We start from the raw sequence: 27,553 nt of genomic DNA on the forward strand, positions 1-27,553 counted from the left end.
CAGTAGTTAAAATGAATTCGACACAATAAGGAAGAAGTACAGTTTTTACTGATCTTGATTTGAGGATTATTATACCTCCTAAGCACCATTTAAAAAAATCTCTAAATACAATTTAGCAATAGCAAGGATTTGTTCCGAAATCTTTGAAAAAATAAGAAATTTTTGAGGATGGAGGAAAGAAAAAATATGAATAAAGCAAGTCTATTGATTTTTCAAAAAGTAAAATTGATAGTGCAATAGTTTAAAAAAAAGGTATGGGAACTTATAACACTGAATATTTGAGGCGTTAGTTAGAAAATAACCCTAATTAAAATCAGTAACCAGCAGTCAGAAATGAAGATTCTAAAAAAATCAAGACATACTTTAACGATCCATCAATTAAATTGAACACAATAAGTAAAAATTTTACAGTTAAACCTGAAGATTGTTCAGATTCTAAAGTAAACTCTAGACCCAATTATTATCTGTCCTCAAAAAATGTTTAAAGGACAATGAACCAAGATCAATTTTCTCAAACAGGTAAAATAAATAGCAGGAAAACAAATTTATCAATGACAGCGTCCAATTTAAACTCAACACTAGATTAATACAGATTTAATAGCAACCATTACGATAATAGCTCAAATAATACAGCAAGTACCTAAAAGATATAGAGCTAAACAAAAGCATCTCATTAGAGGTGTAATACAGAAACAGGTATTTTCAACTAAGTTCCTAGAAACTAATATAAGAATATTCATACAAATAAAGTAGCAGTAGGAAATAATGGAGTAGGTTTTTATATTTAATGACTAACTAAGTAATTTCTAAATAGCAACCAGAATTATAATAATAACTAATTTATATAAAATAGAAAATAAATTGTAAATATTTTAAAGAAAATAAATTTGAGTATAAATTAATATTAATTATATTTATTTGTTGATGTATTTTTTGCAATAAAATTATTATCTTTTAAATTTGCTATTTACTTTTTTCATTTTGTAAATTTTATGGTGTTTATATGTCCTCAAAAGTCTAATGAATGATAAACAAGTCTATTTTAAAATAAAAGAGTTTTGTTTACTTGCTTTTACCTATCAAAAATGATAAAATTTATTAATGTTAATAAGTAAATTTAGCTTAAATGATAAATTTTGATTAAATTAAATAAAAAAATATAGAAGAAAATTCTAACAACAGAGTTAATAATATCATTTTTTAAAAAGGCTATTAAAAATTAAAACAACAAAATGCAATTAATGAAAACATAAAAGTAAGAAAAAATAATAATTTGTTAAAATTAACAGCATGCAGTGCATCGCATTAAGATTATTAATTACATTAGACAACTTAGATAGATTGTTTATTTATTTATTAATTTATGGGGCAAACAACAGTAGCCAGAGGTGCTAATTCTTGAAATTCTTATTCACTTTAATGACTTGAATCTAAATAAGCGAATTATCAGATGTGTATTAAGAAATTGCATGCATATATTAAATAGTCTTATCAAGCTGCTAGCAGTGAATTTAATTAAATGAGAGCTGTCACAAAATAACTCATATAATTAATTACTGTGATTATTAATACATTGAAAAAATTTGAAACAAAAATAAGATATAAGAATACAAAAGAGAAGAGATTACAAAAATTAAGAGAGTGAGTTAGTGAGTAACATAAAGCGGAACGATACAAATAGCTTTCATTAAAAATTAAACCCTTTGTATTAAATTGATACTATGGACTCTCCTAATATCAAATCTAATTACTACACATCATCACCTGTAATATTTTGTTTGAATTTTCTATATCAAATATTAGAAATTAGAAATCTGTTCATTATCTTTAAACTTATGATAAATGAAAATCTACAAATTATATGAAAAACACTTAACAATCAATTGTTTTTTCTTCAAATAGAATTAATGAATATAATATTTTTATTACTTAAAATATTTTTTTTTCATACATATAGATATAGAACTTCATTACGCAAGCAACTGAACCAGACAGATTAATAACCGAATTCTGTGATTTTAGGTTTTTGCATACTTCTTTAGATATATATTTTAACATACATTGTAAAAAATAATCAGTATATACATCCTACATAAACACACACAGCAGCTATCAAATAAAACAAAAATACAAAATCTAAATTCACTTTACTAATGAATTTATTTACTTATTGCATGATCAAATTTTGATGCAATTTATTTTCAGATGAAAAGCGCCACGATTACTAAAAATTACCGCTAAAATTAGGATGATTACATTTATATTTTGATTGCTTATTAAGCAGATTATTTAACTTATAAAGCTAATTTTAGAATGACATATATTATAATGTGTTTTTTAATTACAAATAGTGGCTTAAAGAATAGTAATTGTGAAGAGGAAATAATTGATGACGATGATGAGTTAGTGCCTTAAGTACCATAAACATTAGAAAAGAAGATACCTTTGATGAATAAATATTTTAGAGATCGAACTCGATCAGATAAACTATTTACATAAACTTCTTTATAAAGTCTAGCAACCTTAAAAACAGAAAATGAGTAATTTACTAATATTTTAAAAATTTAATATTTTGGAAGATAAAAGATAGAGAAATTTTTTAATACCATAAATTGACATGATATAGAAAATCTCTTAAATAGCCACAAAAAATCAATATAAAAAGATAAAATATTTGTTAAAATAAATGAATGAACGAATGATCAATTACTTAAGCACAATTTTATTTTAAGAGAAATTAAATTCACACTTAATTAAAAAGAATTTTAAAATATGTAAGAAATTATGCTATGAATAATCTCAATAATCAATAGAATTAATATTTACAAAAAATATTTGAACATATAACATAATAAAAGCTTACTTTATTACTGATGATTTTTATTCAAATTAAGCTGACAACTTTTTAAACAATTAAAATTAAGTCATTTTAAGATGTATAAACGAATAAATAAATAAATAAATACATACATATATTTTAAATCTAAACTTTATAATTAAAAAGAAAAATAAATATATTATCACCAATTTGATAGTTTATTTCATAGCTAAATTAGAAAAGAATAAAGTTGGTGTGTATATATGTTTTTAGGTATGTAGGTAGGTAAGTAGGTGGGTTGATTAGTAAAAATAATTATGAAAAATAATTCAAAGTCTATTTGTGGTATTAATAAAAAATTACTAACATTAATTATTTTTCAATACGGTAAACTTTTAAGTAATTAAATTATATCAAAAAGAAAAGAGAAGAAATAAAGTAATTAAAACCAAGAGCATTTAGAGAGTATTGAATAAAAAGAAGAGGAAGATTAAATATTGTCTTAACAGAAATAATAAAAAAACGAAGCAGCGGAAGAGATAGGTAGTAAAATAGAGAAAAGTTAATCAAAGTAGATAAAAAATTAAGAAGGGCCAAATACATTAGAAGATAAACAAAGCTAGCAATAATTAGAAAAGCAAGAGGAAGTAGAAGAATAAAAGTAGCAGGGTCGTAACTTTTCCTTTTCAAATCATCCATAAACGCCAAAAAGAGATAGTAATAGCTCTTCAATAAACCTTAGCGAACAGTATTTTGATTTAAATACTCATTTCTTTTCCTGCTTAAAATGCAAGCAATTGCCAAATAAATAGCATATTTGTTTTAAAAATAATTAATATATTTTTTTTGTTTAAAATATAGAAAAAACTCTATATTTGATACTCCTAAGCTTAATAGCCAATCTCCATAATAATTAGAAAATCAAACTCCTAGTAGAATAAATCAAGAAAAAAATTAAAAGGAATAGCAGTAACCACAATTAATTAGTTAGCGCATCAGCACAGAGAGCACATCAACTTCTTCTTCATCTTAGATAGTAACAGTGTTTTAAATGCCTAACTTTTCTAATTCAAATAACTACAATTAATGCACTAGTCTGAGTAATACATCATTTAGTTCTACATAAAATGATAACAACATTTCTCAAACATCAACAAAATAATCAGTATGAGATCTTTTATTTTTTTAAATAAAACTTACTATTTTTTAAATTCAAAAGGATATTTCTATCAATGAGACTATATCTATGCTTGAAATCAATGAGATTGCCTCCAAACTTAAAAGATTGCCTGCTAAAGAGAGGTGCCTTTTTTTATTTTTTATTTTTATTAGTAATTTAAGTTAGTTAACAAGTTGAGTTTTATGATTAAAATTTATTTATTTCTTTTAATATAGAAAAATGAAAGAGCTGGTTTTAATTAAGGAATGGAATTAAGATAAATATTATTCTCACATTATTGACATTTCTTGGGCAGTTTAATACACTAAATGGCTTTCAGACCCTCATTCCACAGCCTCTTTTTCCTTGCCTATTTCAAATAGCAACTTAATCGATTATGAAAATAAAACTGTAAAAAAGGGAATCAAAGAAAAAATTAATTTTGATATAGTCAGCTCTAAAGTTTACTTTCTAATGAGATGTCTTTATGGAGGAGGTCCTGATATTCCTTTGTCTAGACAGAGCAGCAGTACAAGTAGTAAAAGTATTACTGAAGCAATAAAAAGCGCTCAAAACGTAAAGCAGCCATCTTCAGGAGGGATTGGAGAGAATCTTTTTTCTAAATAATCTTCATCTACTTCAACTGCAGCAACAACTAACCCGAGTATGTTGGAATATCACAATCGGGCTTAAAAGTAAATGATTCCTTCTTAGTTTGATAATTAAGTAATATAGACTGCAGATGTAGTTCGTCCAAGCTAATTATTTAAAAAGCAAGCCTTAGGAGTTAGGGGATTGCACAATTAATCCAATTACTGTTACCTAAATGCTTCCGTATAATGTTTGCTCTCCATTCCAGAACTTAATAGCTATTTTCTCAGTGAAGAATATAGAAGAGTTGTAAAAATACAAGGTACAAGAAAAGCCCTAAAAATTGTTCCTGTATATGCAGACATGATAAAATTGTATGAAAAAACTTCAGAAAATAATATTTTAGATATGAATTTACTGAAAAAAGTAATAAAAAAACCATTTATTCCTCATGAACAACACGATGCTTAAGAATTCATTAGATATGTAAGATATTAATCATTTTTTTTATTAAAAAACTAATTTATTTATTATTATTTCCTAGATATTAAGTGAAATTTAGGATGAGCTAAATCCTATTCTACCAAGTAAAAATCCCACCTAATTTAAAGACTCTGAAGAAGCCTATCAATATTATTTAAGATTCCAAAACAGTATAATTGATTACATCTTTTCTGGATAGTTAAGCAGCAATGTGAACTGCAGTAAATGTGGATATATCTCTAGAACATATGATCCTTTTTTAGATCTGTCTCTTGGTATGGATTCTAAAACTACATCGGTATAGGATTGCTTAAATAAATTCTTTTCAGAAGAAATACTTTCAGATGACTACAAATGTGAAAAGTGCAATTAAAACAATAAAGCTAAGAAGCAAGTGCTCATTTCAAAAACTCCTTACATATTGACATTACACCTTAAGCGCTTTAAAATATATCCAAAAAAGAGAAAAATAACAGATTTTATAAAATACCCTATTTAAAATTTATCCATTAAACAGTAATTAATTCAAATTGAAGCTTTACTAATAAAATATAAATTTTATAATACTTAGATATGTCAAAAACAGTTCAACTAGTGGAGGTTACTACTATAATTTAATAGGAATTATTGTACACTCTGGAAGCTAAGATTCTGGACATTATATATCTTACGTCAAAAGAGAAAATAGAGTAAACTTAGATTTAAAATTTTTTGACTTCTTTCTTATTTTATTTATTTATTTAAAGTGGTTTTGTTGTGACGATGGCAAATACTAAGAAGTTAGTGAAAAGACTGTAATAAAATAGGAAGTTTATCTACTATTTTATCAAAGGATAGAAGAGAGTCCAGAAGTTAATTAACAAAAAAAAATCGCCTAGTGATTTTTTGATTACTCGCTTTAATTAATAAAAACAATTCATTAAATAAGATTTGTAAATAAAAAAGCGAAATTTGTAAACAAAATAAATAAGATTAATTAAATTAATGAAATATTTTGTTGCTCTTTCTTTTAAATGAGCACATTCAAAATAATAACAACCAAATTTCTTTCTCTGTTTTCTTAACCTATAAAGCAAACAAAAAAACAAACAAACAAACATATATTTCAGAATAAAAACTAACTAAAACTAATTGATACTATATATATAAATCACATAATAAAGTAATACAGATTAAAAAGACAAAAATTTCATAATAATTATCAAGCAAATCTTCTTCACTTAAACAATTTTCCAATCAAGGTGAAGAACCAAAAATTATTAAATGATCAAATAAATAAATGAATGTATGTATGCTGACTAATCTAAAAAGAACTAAAAATTAAAAATATACATTCTTTCTAAAAAGAATAATAATCATAATAATATTATTATTTAAAAAATAAAATTTTTAAATATACATATTCCTAAAAAAAATTATTATCTTATAATCATATTCAAATAAAAAAATGACTTATTTATAATAAATATATTTAATAAATATTAAGCTCTAAATTTATTCAATTCAAATTTATTTGTTAAAATTAATGTTTATCTTATTTCATATTTTAAACTAATTTCATTAAAAAAATTGATTTCTTATAATATCTTATTTGCTCAATTTATTTATTAATTATATTTTTCTTATCTTTTAATTTTTATATCTCTTAAAACAGCTGAACTATTTTCAAATTTTTTTTTTCTTCAATTTTTAATCATTAATCTAAATTATTAAAATTTTTATTTATTTTATGATATTATGTATATGCCATAAGATGCTTATTAAATAAAAATTCAACAAATAAAAAATGACAGGCAATTACAAAAGATTATAAAAGTACTTATCAAAGACTTTTTTTAACAACAACTTTCAAATTTTATTTAGTCTTACTAATATAAATTAATAGTTATTTTTTAATAGAAAAATATAAAAAATTATTTTGAATAAATAAATATTTTTTAAAATATTTAAGATAATAAAATTGATTTTCTTTCAATATTTTCATATTAACTGTAAATATAAATACTAAACAATAATAATAATAAAATAAATAAATAATTTAGAATTTTAGTTTTTAAGTGTTATTTTTTTTTTATAAATGAGTGCATTCTAAGCTTTGGATATAAATTAATTATAAAAAATGTGATTAGCTTTGTTAAGAGTTAAACATTGAATAAATATAATTTTTATTTGAAATTATTTAGCATAATCAATAAAATTAATCAATTTCTTGTAATTTACTAAAAAAAATTAATCAGATGTCTGAATTGTTTATTTTTTTAGATTTATGTTATTAGTTATTCAAGCATATTTAATTTTTTCTTCTAATTTGTCAATACCAGTTTTAATTTATTCATAAATTTATAGCTTTTTTTGTGATTTTTGATTTTCCGTTTCTAAGACTTCTTTTTCAAAGTTTTTTAGATATTTTAAAGTCTCCTCTTTAAACTGGGATAATAATTTTTTATTTATTTTAACAAAACTATTATATTTCTTTATCCTTTCTTTTAGATCAGGTTCTGTTTTTTATAGCTTTTCTGTAATCAAGTCAACATAATTTAAGTTATCCTATATCTTTGTTTCTTAGCTTATGGGTGTATGAATATTTATTAATTCTGTTTTTGATTTAAATTATCCAAGTTTTTTAGCTTCCTCTAATATTAATTCATACTCAAATTTTAGTATTCCAATCCCTTACATATCTTGTTGAGAAATAGCTTTCTTTATAAAATTGTAATATTGAGTTCCCAAGTTTTGATAAGTATGATTATAATTCTTTTTCGTATTTTTAGAAAAGACAATATCTAAAGTTTTCTATTCATTGAAATTGTTGTCATTAGGTATTTCTTCTTGTGCTATTTAATCGTTATCTCCAACTAGATATTCTTCGAAAAAGTTATCTGATTCTTATCCTTTTTAATCTTTATTATCAAAATATTCATATGTTGTAAATCCAAAAGTATTTGTATCAGCTCTGGTAGATAGGAAATTAGTATTCAATTATCCAACGCAAATATTATTATCATACTCCACTGAGCAGATACTGCCCTCGATTATATTTTTAACTTCTAAATCTTCTAAATAATTGGCATCCATATCTAAAATTGATATTCAATTTAAGTAGCGCCAGTATTTTTGTCAAGATTGGTCTTATTTTCTTCCTTCTAATTAGTTTTTTGTATCTAATATCTTAATCAATATAAATGAATATGAAAATCTAAATTAAAATTTTTGATGGTTTAGATTATCTTAGTTTCTAAATTCTGAATAGAATTAAGTTGATTTATTTATTACTTGGCTTTAATTATTATTTTTCATAATTATAATTTAATCTTGCTTACTTACTTACTTAATTTATTAATTTTTATTTTAAATTTAATTAAAAAATTAATAAATATTTTTAATAAAATTAAAATTTCTATTACAAAAATTTATTTACTCAAAATCTATTAATTATTTTTTTTAATGGATTTATTTGATTAATCTTTTGTCAGCAAATTATTTAAATATTTACAAATATTTAATAGAAATATTCTTAATTATTTATTTTACGCTAAATGAAAAGATTTGATTTTATTTTAAATAAATTAAAAAAAATATCTTTCTTTCTCTTAGCAATCAAAAAATATCAAAAATTAATATTTTATAAAACTTCTAGCTAGCTTTAAAATGCATAATATAATTTAATATTTAAGCAAAAAGCAAACCTAATTTATTTTCTCTACATGTAGAGTTTCAAAAAATTATTGGGCTAATTCTTTTAATTCAAGGGTTATTAAAAACTTTTCTACAACTACTACTGAAATGAATGAATCAATTCATAATCAAAACACATAATTCCACCTGAGTTAACAAGAAAAATAGAATCTTGAACTATTGCAATTAAAGAAAGAAAAAATTGATTTAATTGACAGTAATTTGATTGATAATTATGAGCTGAATTTAAAGAACTCTCTCAGGTAAATTACTATTCCATAATTTATATCTTTTATTAAGACTAAGCATTTCTATGTTATTAGAATTAAGTCAGAGTTATTGCAAGATGAAAAATACAAAGATTAGGATCTCTCTAAACAAAATAACTTAATTTCGAAAATACATGGCTGCAAGCAATTATAAGAAATTTTATAATTATTTGAGGATGAAAAAGAACATTTCGATTTAAATTGCTACATAAATTGTTTAAGTATGATTGAAGGAGAACTAAAAAAGCAAGCCTTAAAAAGCAGTGATAAACATCTTTTAGATGATATTCGCTATAAGAAAATTATTGAATACACTTTTTCTCAAACTAAAAACTTAGATGAATACTGTAATCATTAACAAAAACAATAAAATATTATTTAATTTAGTTAGATTAAGCTAGCTTAATCGCCATAAAATATAATGATTTATTTATTAATGGATATCTACAATCTGTTTCTAGAATTAAATTAAATTTGATTTGATTAACAATTTATTTTATAAAGATATTATTATCAGTTGATTTAAGCTAATAATTAATTTTTATGAAAACTTAGAGAGAATAACCTTGCTTAGTTGGATAGCTAAAAGCACATAACATCATACTTTAAGAGGTTTGCAGGAATCAGAAATAAAAGGCTTCTGTTTAGAGAATGAGAAATTGATTAGTGAAGGCTATTTTAACTTTTACAATTTAGTTTATGTTTTATACAATTTCGAGCTTTTATCCTTCAATAGCATTCAGACTTCTGATATAATCTATAACATAGTTGAAAATAAAAAAGAAACATTAACAAAAAATCAGGCATAACTTTTAATGTATATATACTCATCAAAAACGCTTAGACACATTCCTCTATCTCTAAATGTAAATTACTATTAAATATATTAACATCTATTAACATAAATATAATTAATAAAGGAATTACAATTATCGTATAAATGCTCTATATTTTTAGAAAATTAATTAGACAACATTTCTTTACATAGCAAAGCAAAAATTTTTTAGCATCTCTCTACAATTTAGCACTGCTTCAATAGACCATATTTTAAAATACCTCAGCTTTTGTATAAATTGGAAGCTTAAATATTATAAAATCTTAATTAGCTTACTGAATAAGAAATAATTAGCATAGCTGCTTCGTTTTAATATATTCCAAATAGTTTTAGTAACTCAATTTTGACAGAAATATAGAATATCATTTTTACTTAGACCTAAAAAGAAAATTAATTTGATGTTTCATTTAATCTTGTTGTCAATTTTGTCGTAATTTTGAATAAAATGAGAAAAGTATATTTTACTGATCAGGAATACTAAAGTGTTTCTCAATTATTAATCAGAATATTTAAAGAATAATTAGATAAAGGTCAAAATATAAACGTAGAGTCTTGGATACAATTACTCATGAAAATTAAAGGTAATTTATTCTAAAGAAGTTTTATTTTAATTTATAATATTTAAAAAAGAATTAAAAAGTAAAGAAGTGAATGAAGTAATTTTGTAATGTTTAAAAATGAATTCTAATAAAATTTAGTTTTCTTTATTGGAGTACCTTATTATAGAAAATGTTGATGTTTCTGAATTTTTATCGGAGTAAATTCTTAGCTAATACTTAAATTAAGCAGATTAAATCAGATTATATGTAATTTTGTATGTGGCAAACCTTAAAGAATCAAAAACATTTTAAACTATTGAAAATAATATTGAGGAATGCATCAATGCTAATTTTAAAAAATCATTAGATAGCTTTACAAATTCCCATTTAAAAGGTTTTGAGATTTATTCAACTATTTCAAAAATATTCATTAAAAAGCTTTAAGGATAAGCAAACGTTATGCTATAGTACTCAGATTCAGCTTATTAGTTCTTTTATATGATGTCTAAGCTATTATACTTTTAAACAGATAGAATTTTATGGGTAGATTGGATTGATAAAAATGAAAGGCTTTTAAAACATGGCAGCACAACGATTCATTTATTATAAGCTTTTTCAAATAACTAAAATAAAAATATTAGCTAACTTATCACAATAGTCCACTTGTCACAATATTACTACTTTTCATTATAAAGTTTGCTCATCTATTTAAAAGATACACAATTTGTTACAATTAAATTATACTCTTATGGAAATATCATAAAAAGATTGTTTAAGATGATGTCAAATAAATTAAAAGACGGAAGTACTTCCAATCTTAGATTGGATCTTATTTTTTCGTTATATTTGATTCTCTAAAATCTTAATTTTTATTAAAGTTGTGTTGGAAATTTGTTAAAGTAAGCTTATCTCTTCAAACTGAATGAATTAAACAAAAAAAATAACCGTATCTAATAAAATTTACCAAACTTAGTTAATGAATTAGAAGTAGTGAGTTAAAATTACCCATTAATTTTAATGAAATTGGATGTCTTCCCCGAAGAATATCTAGTATCTTATTACAATAAATACTTTAACAGCATATCTAGCATGTATCATAGAGCACTTCTCCTAAGTTAGATAATAAAATATAAAAAATAGGAAAATATTCCTAACATTCAATAAAATTTAAAAGACATTTTAAATGAAGCATAAAACGTTATCCTAGATTAATCAGTTGAATTTCCAAATAAAGTTGAATAGGTCTAAGTATTTCTGTTATTCCCTTATTCTGTAAATTTGGCTTCATTATGAATTAACTTTTTTTAATTTTAAAAAAAATAAATTTACTAAAATTTAATAAAATATATCAAGGTATTTAAAGACTACATCAATAATGGCTAAGAGTTTTCTTTAAGCCTAAACCAACTTATTTATGATAACTTAGAGAACTTAAACAAAGAAGATTTTATTAACATAATGAATGCAATAAATTTAGATGAACATTCAACCTATCCATAGTTTTATAAGCCACTCCTTAACTCTTTAGTTGCTTATTTTTCTAAAAACTTACTCGTTTTTAAAAATTTTACTATGGTATCTTTTCTGAAAAAGTATTAAATATTTAAAAATAAAATGGATTATTCAATAATCTTATTTAATTTGTAAATAATTAGGTTCGTAGATGCTAAATATTTAAATATTGATTTCATAAACTCCGTCATACAATTTTCTTCTGTTAAATTTTAAAAATTCACTTATGAGGAAAGAGTAGGGCTTATTAGTTATTTTTCAAGTTTGAAAATTGTTCAAAAAGAGTTTTTCAACTAAAATTTTTTGAAGATCTAAGAAAACCCATCTGCTTTTAGATCATATACATTTAAGCTACTTTAAAGTATATTCTAGTTAGGATATGTGTCTAAAGATATTGAAAAAGGTATATTAGCTATAGTTCAAAGTGATTCATAGAATAGTATTTAAGATGTGAAGGAATTCTATTTATATTGCTCTGTCCTATTAATAAATTCAGAAATTGATGTTGAATCTATAAAATATATTAATATGACTTATTCTAAATAAAATCAAAAAAAATCTTCAGAAAAATATGTAATTAATTAAAAATATATTTCATCTGCAAAATCTAATATATTCATACAAATTACTTTTATTTTAGCAAAGAAACAATGTATTCCCCCATATATACCACTTAATAGTTGAAAGGATGCTATAAAAATTACTAGGAAATGATTATTAACAATAAATATAAAATGGCCTAATTTAGAATTAAACTAAATAACTCGACAAGACACTCTCCCTGTAAAAAAAACAGAGGGACATCCATGAAACTGTAAATCAACAAAATTAGAACAATATTTAATTTTCATATTTTAAATAAAAAGCTTTCAATAATCCTTAAATTACTGAATATTTAGCACCAAATTAATTACTATTTCTAAAATGCTAATATATATTGTGATATTTATCTCATAGAAAAGTAAGAAATTTATAAAATATTATATTAGAAAATCTTAAAATTATAAATAGAAAAATAGCTATAAATTTGTACCCTAATTCTTGTTTTGCTTATGATGAACAAACACCCTAAGGATAATATACCTTGATTAAAAACTATATAAAAGTAATGGAGCCTTAAATAAATGATGTCAAAATCCTAAATGCCAGTTTATTTAAATTTACAGACATGAATTAGCAAAAAGACATACTCAATTAAACTTGTAAAATAAAAAAAAAACATTCAAAAAAATAAATATATATTAATTATTTTCATAAAAAAAGTTAACTTAGAGTTAGATTTAGAGCAATATTAGTCAATAATAAAAAAAATAGATGTTAATTTTTTAAACCTTGAACAAAACAAAAATTGAATTGAGAAATTCTAATTAAATTAATTCAGAATTGAATAAATAAATGTTTGGTAGGTTATCTAAAAAAGCTTTATTTCTTTGCACATTTTTTTATAAACAAATATCAAAATAGTTTTTACATGTTTCTTTTTTTGGCATACTAATTTTCTTATTTATCCTAAATATTTTACTTATAAATAAATTTTGAATAATCACCTATCAAATTTGTGCTCTAGTAGCATAAAATTTTAGGCTTAAATATATTGGTGATCTTTTTATAAAGATTAGGAAAATTAAAAAATATTGCCATTATCATAAAGAGTTGATTATTATGTATATTCAAGGTAGTACCGAATATGATACAACAAATTATCTTTTTTAATAAATATTATAAATTAATTTTGTGTATCTTGATATAAATTTAACTTTATAAAATAAAAAAAGGCCTCCTAAATTATTTTTTATGATTTTAAAAATAATATAGTGAACTAAAATTATAATTAAATAAATGAGCAGATATTAAATAAAATAGATATTTATTTTTTGAAGGCTAATATAAAAGAAATTAAAAATTAAAATTAATTAAAAAATTAATATCAGAAATTATTAATTTGAATTTTCTTAAAATATTCATTTATTATTAAATTATAAAATTATTTTTGATTATTGATTTTTTAAATTTCTTTTAATGCAAACATTTATTTATTTATTTAATTCAAAAATAAATTTAATTTATTCCTTCCTTAATATTTATTTATTATTAGCTAAAAATTATATAAATATTTTTTTTCTATTTTATTACCTTTTGATGAAGGTTTATTTTTAAGGAAATAGAGCTGATTAAAATTAATTTAAGGCAAATCAAAATTTTTAAATTAGATTAATGAATTTCAGTAATTAATGTATTTCAATAGATTAGACTCTATACTTACATTCATTCATATGTTTATTGCAAATAAAATAATTCATAAATTTTGAGAGTAATATAAATATTTGATGAACTTGATTGCGATTGAAAATGTAAGAAACATTTTTATATGAAAGATACTAATTAGACCTAACAAGTGGTGTGAATGCTAAAAGAAATTTCTGATTAAATACACAATATGACGAGTTTTAAAATTAATTAAAAAATAAAAAAAATTTCAAAAATGAATAAAAGTTATTTAAAAATAAAAAAGAAAGAAAAAGCATGGGAATTTATTTTGTTTAATAAATCTGATTGAATTTATATATTGCTGAAACATAAGAATTTGAAAAATAAATAAATTAATTACCTAACTAATTAATTAATTAAATAAGAATATAGTCGTGCATTTATTTATATGGAATTTAATTTTGATATTGTATGATCATTCACTTTTCAAAATGCATTTATTTTCTCTAATATTTTTTATTCATCAACTTTTCATAATTAAGTTCATGCAAAATATAATGAAAGAAAGATCTTGCTAGGGCAACTTATTAAAAGTCCTTGTTTTTTTGTTTGTTTGTTTGTTTGTTTATGATAATATTTATATAAATAATTAAGTAATAATAAATAGACTAAAAGAAGGCAATAAATAACAATAATTAATTACAAATTAATAATAATTTGGGTTGAAAATAATCAGGAAAAATAAAATAAACAAACAAACTAATAAGAATAGAGATAAAGTAGAATGGCCAGTGAACAAAGCACACTTGTCACAAATTTAAGAAAATTTGTTACTCTAGTTGATAGATTAAGAGATACCGGGCTTCACAAGTATATTGATTTACCTCGTATTGCAGTTTTAGGTTCACAATCCGCAGGTAAATCATCATTACTTGAACAGATTGTTGGTCTTGATTTCTTACCAAGAGGAGAGGTAAATGCTTACTTATTTATAGTTCATAGCTATATTGATCTACATTATTTGTTTTATTTTACTTGAGCTTAATTTTTAGCCATCCTCCATCTTTACTCAAGAAGTTAATTTAGCGATTTTATAGCTTTTAAATGGAAAGGCAAAACCAATTTTAAGATCATCTGAACAAGATATCTAATTAAATATTTTTTTAGGCTTTAAAGTAAAGCAAGTAAAAATAAAATGCGATACATCAAAATTAGCAAAATTAGAATTTCTTTATAGCAATAAAAGTGTTATGTTAATTTATATATCAATTATTTTATTTTTAAAGGGTACAGTCACAAGAAGACCTTTGGAAATGAGATTGTTTTATGTTCCAAAAGAAAAATTAAGCATGCCTTATGGTGTATTTGAGGAAATTCCTGGATAAAAATTTACAGATTTCTAAATGGTTAAGTAAAATATAGATAAATTAACTAATAATGTTGCTGGTGCAAACAAGGGTATAGTAGACAAACCTATTGTGCTTACTATTTACTCATCAACTTGCCCTGATCTTACTATTGTAGATTTACCAGGTATTACAAAAATTCCAATTAGGGGAACTGATCAAACCTAGGATATTGAAAAAATCACTAAAGAAATGGCAGCAAGGTAACTTATTATTTAAAATAATAAAACGATTATAAAATGAGCAAATAGTATATTGTGAATAATTGAGATTTTGAAACAAAACAAACAAATCAGCAGCAACGAAGCGCAAAAATACTTTAATACATATATACATAGAAATATATTGAATAAATTTTGCTGAATTAATTATAGAATTGATTGATCAAATTTCTAATATTTAACTTTTGATCTATATATCTATCTATTCCCTTTAAAAATTCAAGTATGAGAAAAAAATAAATATTATGTAGGAAAGTGTTTCATTTGTCCCTTCTCCTCATTAAGCAAAATTTTGTTATTAAATGCGTAAAAATGTTAATAACTTAGTAACTAGCTTACTTTCCTCAAACCATTTTGTAAAATCAACAAAATAATATCATAAAAATAGCACTTTTAAAAATAAAAATCTCACAAAAACAAAATAAAACTAAAAGAAAATTAGTCATTTTAAATAAATAAATAAACAAATAAACAAACAAACCTAATGATAAAATTTATTAAATTTAAATTATGGTGAACAAAATATTTAAATAAAATTAAATTAAAATTTAGATACTGCAAAGACCCTAAAACTATTATTTTGTGTGTTATTCCTGCTAATGCTGATATTACCACTTCTGATGGTTTGATGATGGCAAGATAGCTTGATCCACAAGGTTCAAGAACTATTGGATGTATCACTAAAATTGATATTATGGATAAAGGTACTGATGCTAGAAGACTGCTTACTGGTGAAGATGTAGGTTTGAAACTTGGTTATGTTGGTATTAAGAATCGTTCCTAAGCTGATATTAATGAAAAAAAAACTGTGTTGTAATCTCTTGATGATGAAAGAAAATTCTTCTCTACAAGTCCTATTTACTCTTCATTACCTTCAAGTTTACTTGGTACAAGATCTCTTACTAATAAGTTGACTGATGTTCTTTATACACACATCAGAACTTGCTTACCTCAAATCATTTCTGAAATTCAAAAGTAAATTAATGAAAAGGAATAAAGATTGAAAGAATTAGGAACTGGTATGCCAGAAGAGGAAAAGGATAAGCTTAAATACTTATGGAAGGTGAGTTTTAATTGAATTTTGTTTTAATTATTAATTAAAATTGTTATAAAATAAATAATAAATAGGTCATTAATGATTTCTCAACTGCTTTCAAAAATTCAATTAATGGTAGTTATGATAAATTAGCTACTTTTGACAAAAATAAATTACCTGCTGGTCATAGAATTAGAGTTATATTAACAGACTTGTACTCAGATATCAGATCTTTTAAACCTACTGAACAATACAGTGATATTGATATTAAAAATGCTATTATAAAGCATGAAGGTGACAGTATTCCTGGTTTCCCTTCCATTGATGCCTTTTTAGCCTTATTGACACCTCTACTTTAAAAATTAAAAGACCCTGCCTTTGAGTGTGTTAATGAAGTTTACCACGTTTTAGAGGAAATTGCTACAAATATTTTAGATAAGATTGTCAGCAAAGTTCCTGCTCTCAAAGAAGAATTGCAAGACAATATTCTTTAACATTTCAAAAACGTAAATGATTTATTAAATATTTAATTGCTAACTAATACAATGAATATTTTTTAATTTTAGGAAAGAGACTCTTGTAGAGATAAAATTGAAAGTTTGATTGATTCTGAAATTGGTTATATTTTTACAAATGATGTTGAATATCTTACAAGCAGAGCCTCCTCTAGTGTCAAGGATAATCCTCCTATTGATCCTAAGCAACCTATTCCCAAAAATAACCAAGGATAGGGAAATTAAGCTCCTTTCAGTTAAAATTATTAGAGATAAAGTGGAGATCCCTTAGTTCATGAATTAAGATATAGACTTGACGATTACTTTAGTCTTGTTATGAGAGGTATTCGTGATTCCGTTCCTAAATTTATTGGATACTTCCTCGTTAAAGCTTCATAAGTAAATTAATATTATATAATGAGATAAACTCTCTTAAATTAATAAAACTTTTAATTAATTATTAGTTCAAATTATAATAAACCTTATTCGAAGCAACTAACAGAAGTGAAAAATACTTTAACTTGATGGCTGAAGTAATTAAACAATTTATTTTTTTATTTAAAAATTTTTTCATTTATTTTTCAATTTATCTAATCAATAATTGATCTAAATTAAATATTATTTTTTAATTTTAAAGCCAACTCATATTGTTGAAGAAAGAAAAAATTTAGCAAGTGCTGTTGAAACATTAAAGACTTCAATTAAAATGATTAGAAGAGATCCAGACTTTTCAAGTTATGAAAAGTATGCTAAACCTGCTAATGTAATTCATTAATTAATTTAATAAAATTAAAATTTAAAATTTACATTTTTAATAGGATGTTTAAAAGGAAAGAGATATTGCTCTTTCTTCTAGCTCTGGTAAGAAGAATAATGGACCAGCTTAACCTCCTCCACCTCGCCATTAAAACTCTGCAAATAATAGTATGACAGATATAAAACCAAACCAAACAGGAGCTCCATAAAATCCCAACAATAGCTTCTCTGGATCAAATTAAAATCAACAAAATTAAAACCGTGGAGCCATCTTCCCTCCAGGCTAATAGTAAAGACCAGTAGCTAATCCTTTGGGTAATCCTAATCCTTAACAAGGCGTTCCACAGTAAGTAAACCCTGTGGGTACAAAACCAAACACTGGAAACGCTTTTGTTATTGGAAACTAACCAAATAATCCAAATTAAAATAATAATAATAGCAATCCTAATTTAAATAATAACAGCAATAATAATGTCAACTAGCAACCAAAAACTATGAATCTTTTTGGAAACAAACCAATTCCTAACTAAGGTGGTTAAGTTCCTCCTGGTGGTTAACCAGTTAACTAAGGTGGTAATTAACCTCCTGTCTAACAGCCACCTATGACCCATTAGATCGTAGATAAAGCTGTTGATAAAACTTTTGAAAATCCATAATTTTAAAAAGGATTATAGAATGCTGCTTCTGCAGGAGCCAAATAGGCCTTTGGTAATAACGCCATAGGTGAAGCAGCTGGTAAAGGTGCAGCATAATTAGTTTAAAACTAAGCAGTATAGGATGCTATGAAAGATCAAGCTAAGTAATAAGGCAAAGCATAAGCTGATTAAAAAGCTACAGAAGCAAAAGCATCTTTCAAATTCTGGTGATTTTATGATTATTTTAATTTTTTTAAGATAAAATTGTTAATTTTTATTAATTTTTATGTTTTAAAAAAAATAGACATTAGTTATAATATAAAATCTGTTTATTAAAATCCTTTTTAATATTCAATCGCGCGATTATTTTTTTTTGATTTTTTTAATCCTAAATAATCAATAAATACTAAATCATGTTTAATGTTGGGCTTAATAATTAATTAATTAATTAATTGATTTGTATTTGTTTAAAATCCTTCTTAATATTCAATCGCGATTATTTTATTTTAATTTTATTTATCCTAAATAATCAATAAATACTAAATCATGTTTGTTGTTGGGCTCAATAATTAATTGGTTTGTATTAATTTAATGAGTTAATTTGAAATAGCTCATGCTAATCAAATATTTTTTGTTTTTTATAGAATATTTTTTTAATTTTTTAAGAAGAAGACTATCTCTTTATTTGTTAAGTAAGCCTTATAATTTATAGCAAATAGTAAATAAATTAATAAATTAATTTTTGATGGGTAAAAATCAATCAATAAAATAATAATGATAATACTAATTTCAAATTAACAATTAATAACAGTCTAAAATGTTTAAAATTGAATCTTTAAGCGAAATAAGTTAGGAATGCAGAATTAATTCTGATAAAATAGTTTCTGTAAAAAAAATAGATACAGAAAACGATATTAAAGTATTTTAAATCCATAATATAAATAATGCTTTAAAGCAAAAAGGAAATGAAGCTATTAGAGTTACCTCATTTAAAGATAATGATAAATCAGATAAGGGTACTTAATCGTTTTCAAATTTAATACAGTCTTAAATAAAAAACTAAAAGTCGCTATCTCCTAATGCTTTTAGGAGGAATACAAAATTTGGAGATGGATCTCCTTTTAACAAAAGACCTTCTATAAAGGATAAGTTATAGGGTATAGATTCGCTAGCTTCTTTAGTAAAGATTAATTATAAATTGAAGTAGGATTTAGAGAGTAGCAATCAAGTTTCTCATTTAAAAAATTCTGATAAATTATAAAATGATAGTGATTCTTAAAACCAATCTAGTTCTTCTATTGAAAGTAAAACTATACCTCATTCTATTAACATTATAAAATCTAAGTCCTCCATGGTTCTCATAAAACAGATATAAAAAGGAAAAACTATTAATTTTAAACAGCTGTAAAAATTAGAAGATTCTGATCATAAAATTGAGCCCCTATCACCTGAAAAGTAGAAAATATCAGATGATTTAATGCAAGGGGAAACAGATATTGTAAAAGTATCTCATTAGCCGCTATTCGAATATGTTAAGAAATTCAATCAAAGAAAATTATAAATTAAGTAAAATCAAGAACTTACAGATGAAACTGAATAAATTAAATTACTTCTACTTATATTAAAATATATAGGTACGCAAGACACTATCTTTAGTAAAATAATACAAATTATACATAAAGAACTTTCTGCTTACTTAATTCCTGCTAAAAAATTTAATATAAAGTAAATATAAAATTATGCATAAGAGCTTTATTCGCTTATTGAAGAAGATAGACCTAAGATTTAATACACTAATTATAAGTAAATATCTTAAATTCTATTAAAGTGTATGGAGTATTATTAAAATTAGAATTTCATGAGTTACAGTAATTTAATCTAACAAAAATAAATTGTAAAAAATTTGAATGAGCTCCATTTTAAACAATTGGAAGCAGAGAGAGCTGAGAAAAATAAAATCTTGAAAAAGGACTCAGAAATTGAGAAGTTAATAAAAGAAAAGCTACTAGAGTAAGAAAAGAACTTCTAAAAATAAATAAAATAATTAAACATAGAAAATGATTAGAAGATTTAAGCATAAAGGATAGATTTCCTTAAGAAATAGCAAGAAATCTCTAATTAAAATCAATAATTATAAGAATATTAAAACTTACTTAAATAAAAAAATGCTTCTTTAGAATAATAATTAACAGAAATAATAGAAAAAATTAAATAAAGAAGATACAATGTATTATTCCAGTAAATTGTGTAGTCTTCATTAAAAAGTTATTCCGCTGATGTTGGTGTATAATGCGACATGCTATTTGATATGAGAATAAAATTTCCATACAAATAAAAAATAAAAAACAATTTTAATTAATTAATGAATTAATGATAAAAAATTAAATTAACTTAATGCCTAATTATAGGCTTATCGGTTTCTATTATTTACATAGTTTTAACTATAATTGAATCTAATTTGTTTTCTTTAAACCTTGAATTTGCTTTTTTAAATTCAAGCTTTAAAATAAATTAAGAAATGATTTAATTTGTAGATTATTTTGATTGCAAGTAACATCTCAACATTTTTAATTAAAGAATATGATAATTTTTTTGGTGATAAAAAAGGTCAATTTGCCATTAAATAATTTTTCAATAATATGGTAAGACGAGAAAAGAGATTCTTGATTACTAAAAGAAATATAATTAGATAAAAATATTTATTTAATAAATACATTTATTTTTAAATAGGAATTATAAATTCTAAATTTATTTAAATAATTTTATAATTGGTTTTTTCATTATTATTTTTGCTCATTCTATATTCTTAGTTTTAAAGCTGTAAAAAGTTTTTGTAAATACTCTAACTTGTCCTTTGAATCTAACAATTCCCATTCAAATTAAGGAATTGTTACATAAATATTCTGATAGTATTGTTCTAAAATTTTCTATTTTAAGGTTGTACTTCCTTTTTCAACTGACTCATTTCTGAAGTAATGCATGTAGCCATTTGTATCAATTATAACTTATTTGCCGAAATGTTGATCTGGTATAATTATATCTACAAGAATATTATCTAAGTTAACTTCTAAACTATTTGGTATATTTAATTTGTCTATATGCTTCTTGACATCGTAACAGAATTAACTAATTTATTTTTTCTCTTTTTATAAATATATTTGGGTTATATTTTGAAATTAAAAAAAATATTAATTACATTTAAGAACTTATTGAGAATACAAGTCCTGAATGAGTAAACCAAGTTGCTTGGGAATAACTCCAGGGTTCTTTTAAAGATACAGATAAGCAAGATAAATAATACTTAGATCTGCCATATTTAAACTGTATTATGTGTTTTCTTCATTAAACAGGAACTGATTTATCAAAGAATGAATAGGTGCAACAATATTTTCAGATGAATCTAAAACGCATAAAGCCCATATTGATCTTGTAATATTTTTAAGTTCTAAATGAATACCAGTTGTTTATTCTTGCTTAAATTTGAGTGAAAATAATTCTATTATTGAATACAAACTCTTCAAAAAATGATCCACTTATTTCTAATCAACAGCCTTATCTTAGCGTATATTATACTAACCCATTGTATGTACAATTTTAACTAAAGCATCTAAGTGATTAAAATTTTTTTAGACAGTGTTACTTAAAGCTCTCAATGATGTTTTGATTCTTTTTTCATGGTTTTAGAGCTTTTTGAATTCTTCATTTATCTATTTCGCTGAATAGTTCTCAGATTATTCATTTTTTATTTGCTAAATTTTATTTTGAACTTCTTTAAGTTTATTTTTAAGCTAAGTTCCCTTATCATTTTCCTAATTAATAAATAAATAAATTAAATTAATATTATTTAAAATTTTTTAATTTATTCTCTTATTATTTATAAATCATTTTATAACTATAATAATAATAAATAAAATCCTTACATCAAAACCGTAAAACTCAAATTTCAAAATTCTATTTGCTATTTTTAGAATTAAATTCGAATCATAATAGCCTACTCTGGTGAAGCTAAAAGCTATATTTCCTAATTATTTAGGACTGAATACATCAATGTAATTATTTACTATATTAGCAATCAACTTATAATACTCATCAAAAGCATATATGTAATATAAGCCATCTGTAGTATTGTGCTCCAAGAGTGAAATTTAGCCAAAAGCAAAGATATGCTATTTAACTTATCTCAAGATATCTTAAGAATCACTTCTTTATTCTAAATTTTTTTGAATAATATCTTCTTAAAGATTTTTAACTAAAATATCTAATAAGTGTTTATTTATGTAACTTTGAGATGAATATAGATTTTAGCATACTTTAATTGTATTTTCAAAAGTGAGAGATTCTCTTTTTTCATACACATAGTTATTAATTAAATCAGATAATATAAGGATTGAGTTTCTTTCTTATTGGTTTCTAGCGAAAGCTGTTTTAACTAAACTTGATTGAACATCTAAAAGTTCATCAATACTAATCTCGCTTTTTTATTGTTACATCAAGTCTTTAAGTCTGATGAATAACCTCTCTTCATTTTCTAGCTTTTTTATTCTAAAAGTACCCATTGTGTAAAGGCATTGAAACAACTATTTGAACTACAAAGCTTCGTGATTTTATATTGCTTCGTTGAGTACTCTTTTGCTCAGAAGAATTTACTTTTAGAAAGTAAGATTACCCAAATCATTATAGATATGAGACATTTTATAAATGATACTAATACATGCATTTAATTGCCCATCTATATCAGATTTATAAGTTCTGAAAAATTAATCAATCAAATAAACATAACTTCTAAAGTATTTAGTTTCAAATACTTCTGCCATGGCATACTTATCTTAATGAATTAAATTCTCAATTTATTTTAAGATCTTATTGAGTTGGTTTGGATTTTTTAAAACTAAATCAACCAAACAATCTTTATATTTAGGATCTTCAAGCATCTACAATCTAAATTTATTAATAGATTCTGCCCTTTGAATATCTTCTTCTGCATCAGGAATGTTACTAAAATTGAATCTGAAGTTATTCTAGCACAAAAAATGTCTTGACTAACTCACACTTTTCAGTGATCTTAATCTCTATATAAAAGATTTACCTAAATTAATCATTTTTAATTAAATTTTTGGAAAAAAAAAAAGATTTTTAATATTTTATTATAAGAATATTCTTTTAATAAGTAGAAATAAAAAAATATCTATCTATCTATCTTGCTTATTCAATCAAACTTTATAAGTACTATTTATTAGTTTATCTTGAATTAAAAATATAATTCTTCTTAAAAATACATTTGTATCAAGAAATAATTTAATTTGATTTAAAATTTTCAAAAATTAATTTTTTTATTTTATTTTTAATAATATTTTATGTGATAATTTGTTGTTTATTTTTTGCAGTAAATATGAATACAATTGCTATCTATAAAATATATACAAAAGAAATGAAAAAAAAGGAGAAAAAGATAAATAATTTAGATAGAATGAAAAATATTATAAACTTACACTTATCTTTAAAACAAATTATTGATTTTATTTTTAAAAATTTGATATATTCAATCAATACCTTCATTCTATTATTCTATTATTATATTTACTTATTTATAATTTATTTATTTATTTATTATTTTTTATTTGTTGTTTATATATTGCTTAAATGTGCTTTCAATCAGTCAGTCATGCATGCATTGGTGAATGAATCTTTTTTAATCTAACTATTCTATTTTGATTACTTGCTTGTTTTTATGTATGTATGTATATATGCTATATGTTAGTTTCTTCAAAGTTTTAAATCTTCAAATTTATCTTTTATTAATTTTGAGACTTTTTCTACCCAAATATTTGCAGGGTGGTCGAGTTCCTGTTAGAAAATATGAAATGCTATTTTAAAACACTAAAACCTATTAAAATTTACTTTAAAGAAATATTTTTTCTTTGGACCAACTATAGTAAATCTTGACTTGTCCTATAATTCTATTTTTACATTCTTTGATAGAGGTATTTCTCCCTATTTGTTTTAAAATTCAAGTTAAAGTTACCAACTTACTTACTTACTTACTCAAAAAAGATTTAAATTTGAAATTTTACCTTTTTTACATTTGTCATAGGATCATAATAGACCAATTTAGGAGGCTCTTCTTGTAAAATTAATTATCTTGGTTTGTAAATAAGCCAAGCTACTTTTTTAAGCACTCTTCCAGTAATAAGTGGTCTCATAGAAGTAGTATTTACAGGAGTTTGGGGACTTGAAGGAGCGAAATCATTAATATCATCATCTTCGTTATCTGTTTATTATTTGCAAATTTCTCTTTTAGGAGCTGCTTATTTTGACAATGTAAGCCAATTTATCCCTTTAAAGAAAGGATGCTTTTTAAGGGTGTTTATGTCATTAACTCCTAATTTTATAATTTATTATATTTTGATTAAGTCATGAAATGAAATTAACAATTTTTTTTACCAGGTTCTCCTCCTCCAATTCTTTCAAATGGGTTTCTTTTAAGAAGATTTTTAATTAAATCGGCTGCTTCAGGAGGTACACTCTATAATTTAAATTCATATTTCTTAAATTTGATTGTTTTGTAAAATTAATTTTTACATCAGGAATATAATATTGGCAAGCTTTAACTTTATTAAAAACTTTGAATTCATTATTCGTAGCATCATTAACGTCAACGAAAGGAGTATTTCCTACAAACATTCTATATATAATGCAACCTAAAGCCCACAAATCAGCAGAAGAAGTGCAAATTTCACCCTCTAAAAGCTCTGGAGAGACATATCTTAATTATATTAGGAAGATAAGTTATGTTTAATTATTATTAAAAATAGCAAATAAATTTAAATTTAATTTAATTTTTATTACTCTGCTGTTCCTACAAAAGTTGAAGAACGGGTTCTTGAGTCTTCATCATCCATTGGATCAGTTTCCTAAGGGAATTTCTTCTTGATATTGTTAATCTTTTAAAAGAGATCTTCTGGAATTCTTCTATCAAAACCACAAGTTCCGAAATCAATAATTTTGAGATGGTTATCTTTGGTGAGCATCAAATTTTCAGGCTATATTAAATTTATTAAAAGAAATTATGAATGAAAATCTCAAAACTTAAATCTTATTTTGAAAAAATAATAATATATATTTGTTTACCTTTAAATCTCTATGAATAATTCCATTTTTGTGCAAATTTTCGAGTATATAAACAATTTCTGCAGCATAAAATTTGATTGTATCTTAGTTTAAGAACTTGACTTTTTATTTTGTTTAAAATAATTTAACAATAATTATATTAATTTTGCTTCATTTTTTTTATTTTTATATCTATTTTTAAAGTTTTATTGTTTTATTTATATAAATTATTCATATTTATATAAACTCAAGCTTTAAGTAACTATCGAAACAAACAAACTGCTGCTGATTGATTTATGATAAAAAATTACAATTATGCTAAAGATAACTGGAAAACTCTCCTCCTTCACAATACTCCAACACGAAATATAAGAATTAATTATCTTTAAAACTTCCTAAGAGCTAAATGATACCATCAAAACGGATATGTGTGAGTACTTCCTTTTCAATGAAAACTTAGTATTGCTTCTTTTCCTATTTTAAAATAGAAAATGTTCATAAAAATTATTTTATATTAATAATTTATCTAAGCTATTTAATACAACTTTAAACAAACTATATCCTAATTTTATGTTAAATCCTTATGTTTTAAGCTTTTTTTACAATTAATGAGAGGTCTCATTTAGCAAAAAAAACGATAAAACTCCAGTTTGCTAAAAAGAAATAAAAAAGAATTTAAATACCCTTGCTAAATATGACTTCTCAAGAATTTTAATTGCACAAAATTCATTGTTGGATTTGTTTTTAGCTAATATAACTTCACCAAACGATCCCCTACCTAAAACTTAGATAATATCAAAATCTTCCATTGATAGCTTTTTATCTATGTTTTTGTAAAATAAAAAAAATTAAACAAGAATTTTAAGAGATGGCAAAAGGCCTCGATAGATATAAACCTAGATTTTTATTATTTGAAAATAATTAATTTCTTAAAATAGCAGCTTACCAACCATGTTTGCTAAGGTTAAAATTAGTTAATTAGTCGCTTTTTTTTATTCTTTTGGTTTCTACTTTGCAATAACGTTTACTTCCTTTTGGAAATTTAGAGTATCAAAAAATATTGATTTTAAATATAAAGTTAAGTTTTTATAATTACTTCTAATCCCTTAATTCATTTTGATAGAGAATTCCTGCTTTTTTTCACGCACACTTAAAGTAAAGATCTACAAATCATCATTAAATGAATAAAACTTATTAGTATTGCTTTAATGAATTTAAATAAACAATTTAATTTAAGCAAATTCGATTTCATGAATCTGCTTGGCTATCATTTTATTGATTCATTCTTTATTTCTCATCTCTGTATTAAATAAAATACATTATTCATGCATTTATATTCATTCATCTATTGGCGATATCTATTTTATTGTACTACGATATAAATAAAACTCATTATTTAATAAAAACACTTATTCTGCAACCATAAATAAATCACTTAAAAAATTTAATTATTTTTTATCAATAAAAAAATGAAAATATTAAAAACTATAAAACCAACTTGAAAGATTGATTATACATACCTACAGCAAGCATTATGCCAAAAAAATTATATTTATTAAATTATAATGGAATAATTTTTCAGATTTTTGTTTTGATTGGAAAAATTTAATTTAATATGAATTTATTCATTAACTGACTGACTTATTATTTGCATAAAGTATTAAATATAAACTTACTTTTTAAAATATTTTATAAATTAATTATTTTAAGATATTTGTTTAACTTAATTTTTAATTATATTTTTTATAAACCCCTTATTTTTAAAATAAAATTCAAGTTACTTTTATCATAATTCATCTCATTATTATA

The 27,553-nt window shown here is 23.0% G+C and overlaps 8 protein-coding genes across 8 annotated transcripts; 5 read left to right on the plus strand and 3 right to left on the minus strand. All coding sequences in view use genetic code 6, as the record gives it.

The window, feature by feature from the left end:
* Window positions 1-11: 11 nt before the first annotated feature.
* TTHERM_00188870 (hypothetical protein) lies at window positions 12-791 on the plus strand (the record flags this gene model as incomplete). The annotated part of the gene is made up of 1 exon (XM_001016563.2): window positions 12-791. The coding sequence occupies one exon, from the start codon at window positions 12-14 to the stop codon at window positions 789-791; it is 780 nt and encodes a 259-aa protein (XP_001016563.2).
* Window positions 792-1,721: 930 nt separating this feature from the next.
* TTHERM_00188880 (ubiquitin carboxy-terminal hydrolase) lies at window positions 1,722-5,932 on the plus strand (the record flags this gene model as incomplete). The annotated part of the gene is made up of 10 exons (XM_001016564.2): window positions 1,722-1,766; window positions 1,958-2,022; window positions 2,352-2,540; window positions 3,240-3,566; window positions 3,680-3,983; window positions 4,038-4,120; window positions 4,214-5,054; window positions 5,113-5,567; window positions 5,623-5,740; window positions 5,798-5,932. 10 exons carry the CDS (start codon window positions 1,722-1,724, stop codon window positions 5,930-5,932), a joined length of 2,562 nt encoding a protein of 853 aa, XP_001016564.2.
* A 1,399-nt stretch (window positions 5,933-7,331) lies between these two features.
* On the minus strand, window positions 7,332-8,126 carry TTHERM_00188890 (hypothetical protein; the record flags this gene model as incomplete). Its single annotated transcript, XM_001016565.1, has 1 exon — window positions 7,332-8,126. The coding sequence occupies one exon, from the start codon at window positions 8,124-8,126 to the stop codon at window positions 7,332-7,334; it is 795 nt and encodes a 264-aa protein (XP_001016565.1).
* Window positions 8,127-8,650: 524 nt separating this feature from the next.
* On the plus strand, window positions 8,651-13,233 carry TTHERM_00188900 (hypothetical protein; the record flags this gene model as incomplete). Its single annotated transcript, XM_001016566.3, has 11 exons — window positions 8,651-8,989; window positions 9,050-9,342; window positions 9,551-9,861; window positions 9,916-10,411; window positions 10,461-11,641; window positions 11,723-11,961; window positions 12,025-12,454; window positions 12,522-12,695; window positions 12,748-12,842; window positions 12,893-13,083; window positions 13,145-13,233. The coding sequence occupies exons 1-11, from the start codon at window positions 8,700-8,702 to the stop codon at window positions 13,231-13,233; spliced, it is 3,789 nt and encodes a 1,262-aa protein (XP_001016566.3). The 5' UTR covers window positions 8,651-8,699.
* A 1,640-nt stretch (window positions 13,234-14,873) lies between these two features.
* On the plus strand, window positions 14,874-18,868 carry TTHERM_00188910 (dynamin central region family protein; the record flags this gene model as incomplete). The annotated part of the gene is made up of 8 exons (XM_001016567.2): window positions 14,874-15,062; window positions 15,376-15,698; window positions 16,269-16,779; window positions 16,845-17,258; window positions 17,319-17,645; window positions 17,711-17,779; window positions 17,884-18,009; window positions 18,065-18,868. The coding sequence occupies 8 exons, from the start codon at window positions 14,874-14,876 to the stop codon at window positions 18,866-18,868; spliced, it is 2,763 nt and encodes a 920-aa protein (XP_001016567.2).
* A 586-nt stretch (window positions 18,869-19,454) lies between these two features.
* On the plus strand, window positions 19,455-21,011 carry TTHERM_00188920 (hypothetical protein; the record flags this gene model as incomplete). Its single annotated transcript, XM_001016568.1, has 1 exon — window positions 19,455-21,011. The coding sequence occupies one exon, from the start codon at window positions 19,455-19,457 to the stop codon at window positions 21,009-21,011; it is 1,557 nt and encodes a 518-aa protein (XP_001016568.1).
* Window positions 21,012-21,414: 403 nt separating this feature from the next.
* Window positions 21,415-23,736, minus strand: TTHERM_00188929 (RAP domain protein; the record flags this gene model as incomplete). The annotated part of the gene is made up of 3 exons (XM_001470761.2): window positions 21,415-21,779; window positions 21,834-22,446; window positions 22,558-23,736. The coding sequence occupies 3 exons, from the start codon at window positions 23,734-23,736 to the stop codon at window positions 21,415-21,417; spliced, it is 2,157 nt and encodes a 718-aa protein (XP_001470811.2).
* Window positions 23,737-24,400: 664 nt separating this feature from the next.
* TTHERM_00188930 (phosphoinositide-dependent kinase) lies at window positions 24,401-27,015 on the minus strand (the record flags this gene model as incomplete). The annotated part of the gene is made up of 10 exons (XM_001016569.3): window positions 24,401-24,481; window positions 24,536-24,628; window positions 24,709-25,016; window positions 25,079-25,160; window positions 25,217-25,400; window positions 25,484-25,677; window positions 25,766-25,866; window positions 26,056-26,218; window positions 26,428-26,567; window positions 26,691-27,015. 10 exons carry the CDS (start codon window positions 27,013-27,015, stop codon window positions 24,401-24,403), a joined length of 1,671 nt encoding a protein of 556 aa, XP_001016569.3.
* Window positions 27,016-27,553: the final 538 nt, after the last annotated feature.

This window comes from Tetrahymena thermophila, assembly GCF_000189635.1.
Source record: "Tetrahymena thermophila SB210 genomic scaffold scf_8254638, whole genome shotgun sequence".
Classification (NCBI taxonomy): Eukaryota; Ciliophora; class Oligohymenophorea; order Hymenostomatida; family Tetrahymenidae; genus Tetrahymena; species Tetrahymena thermophila.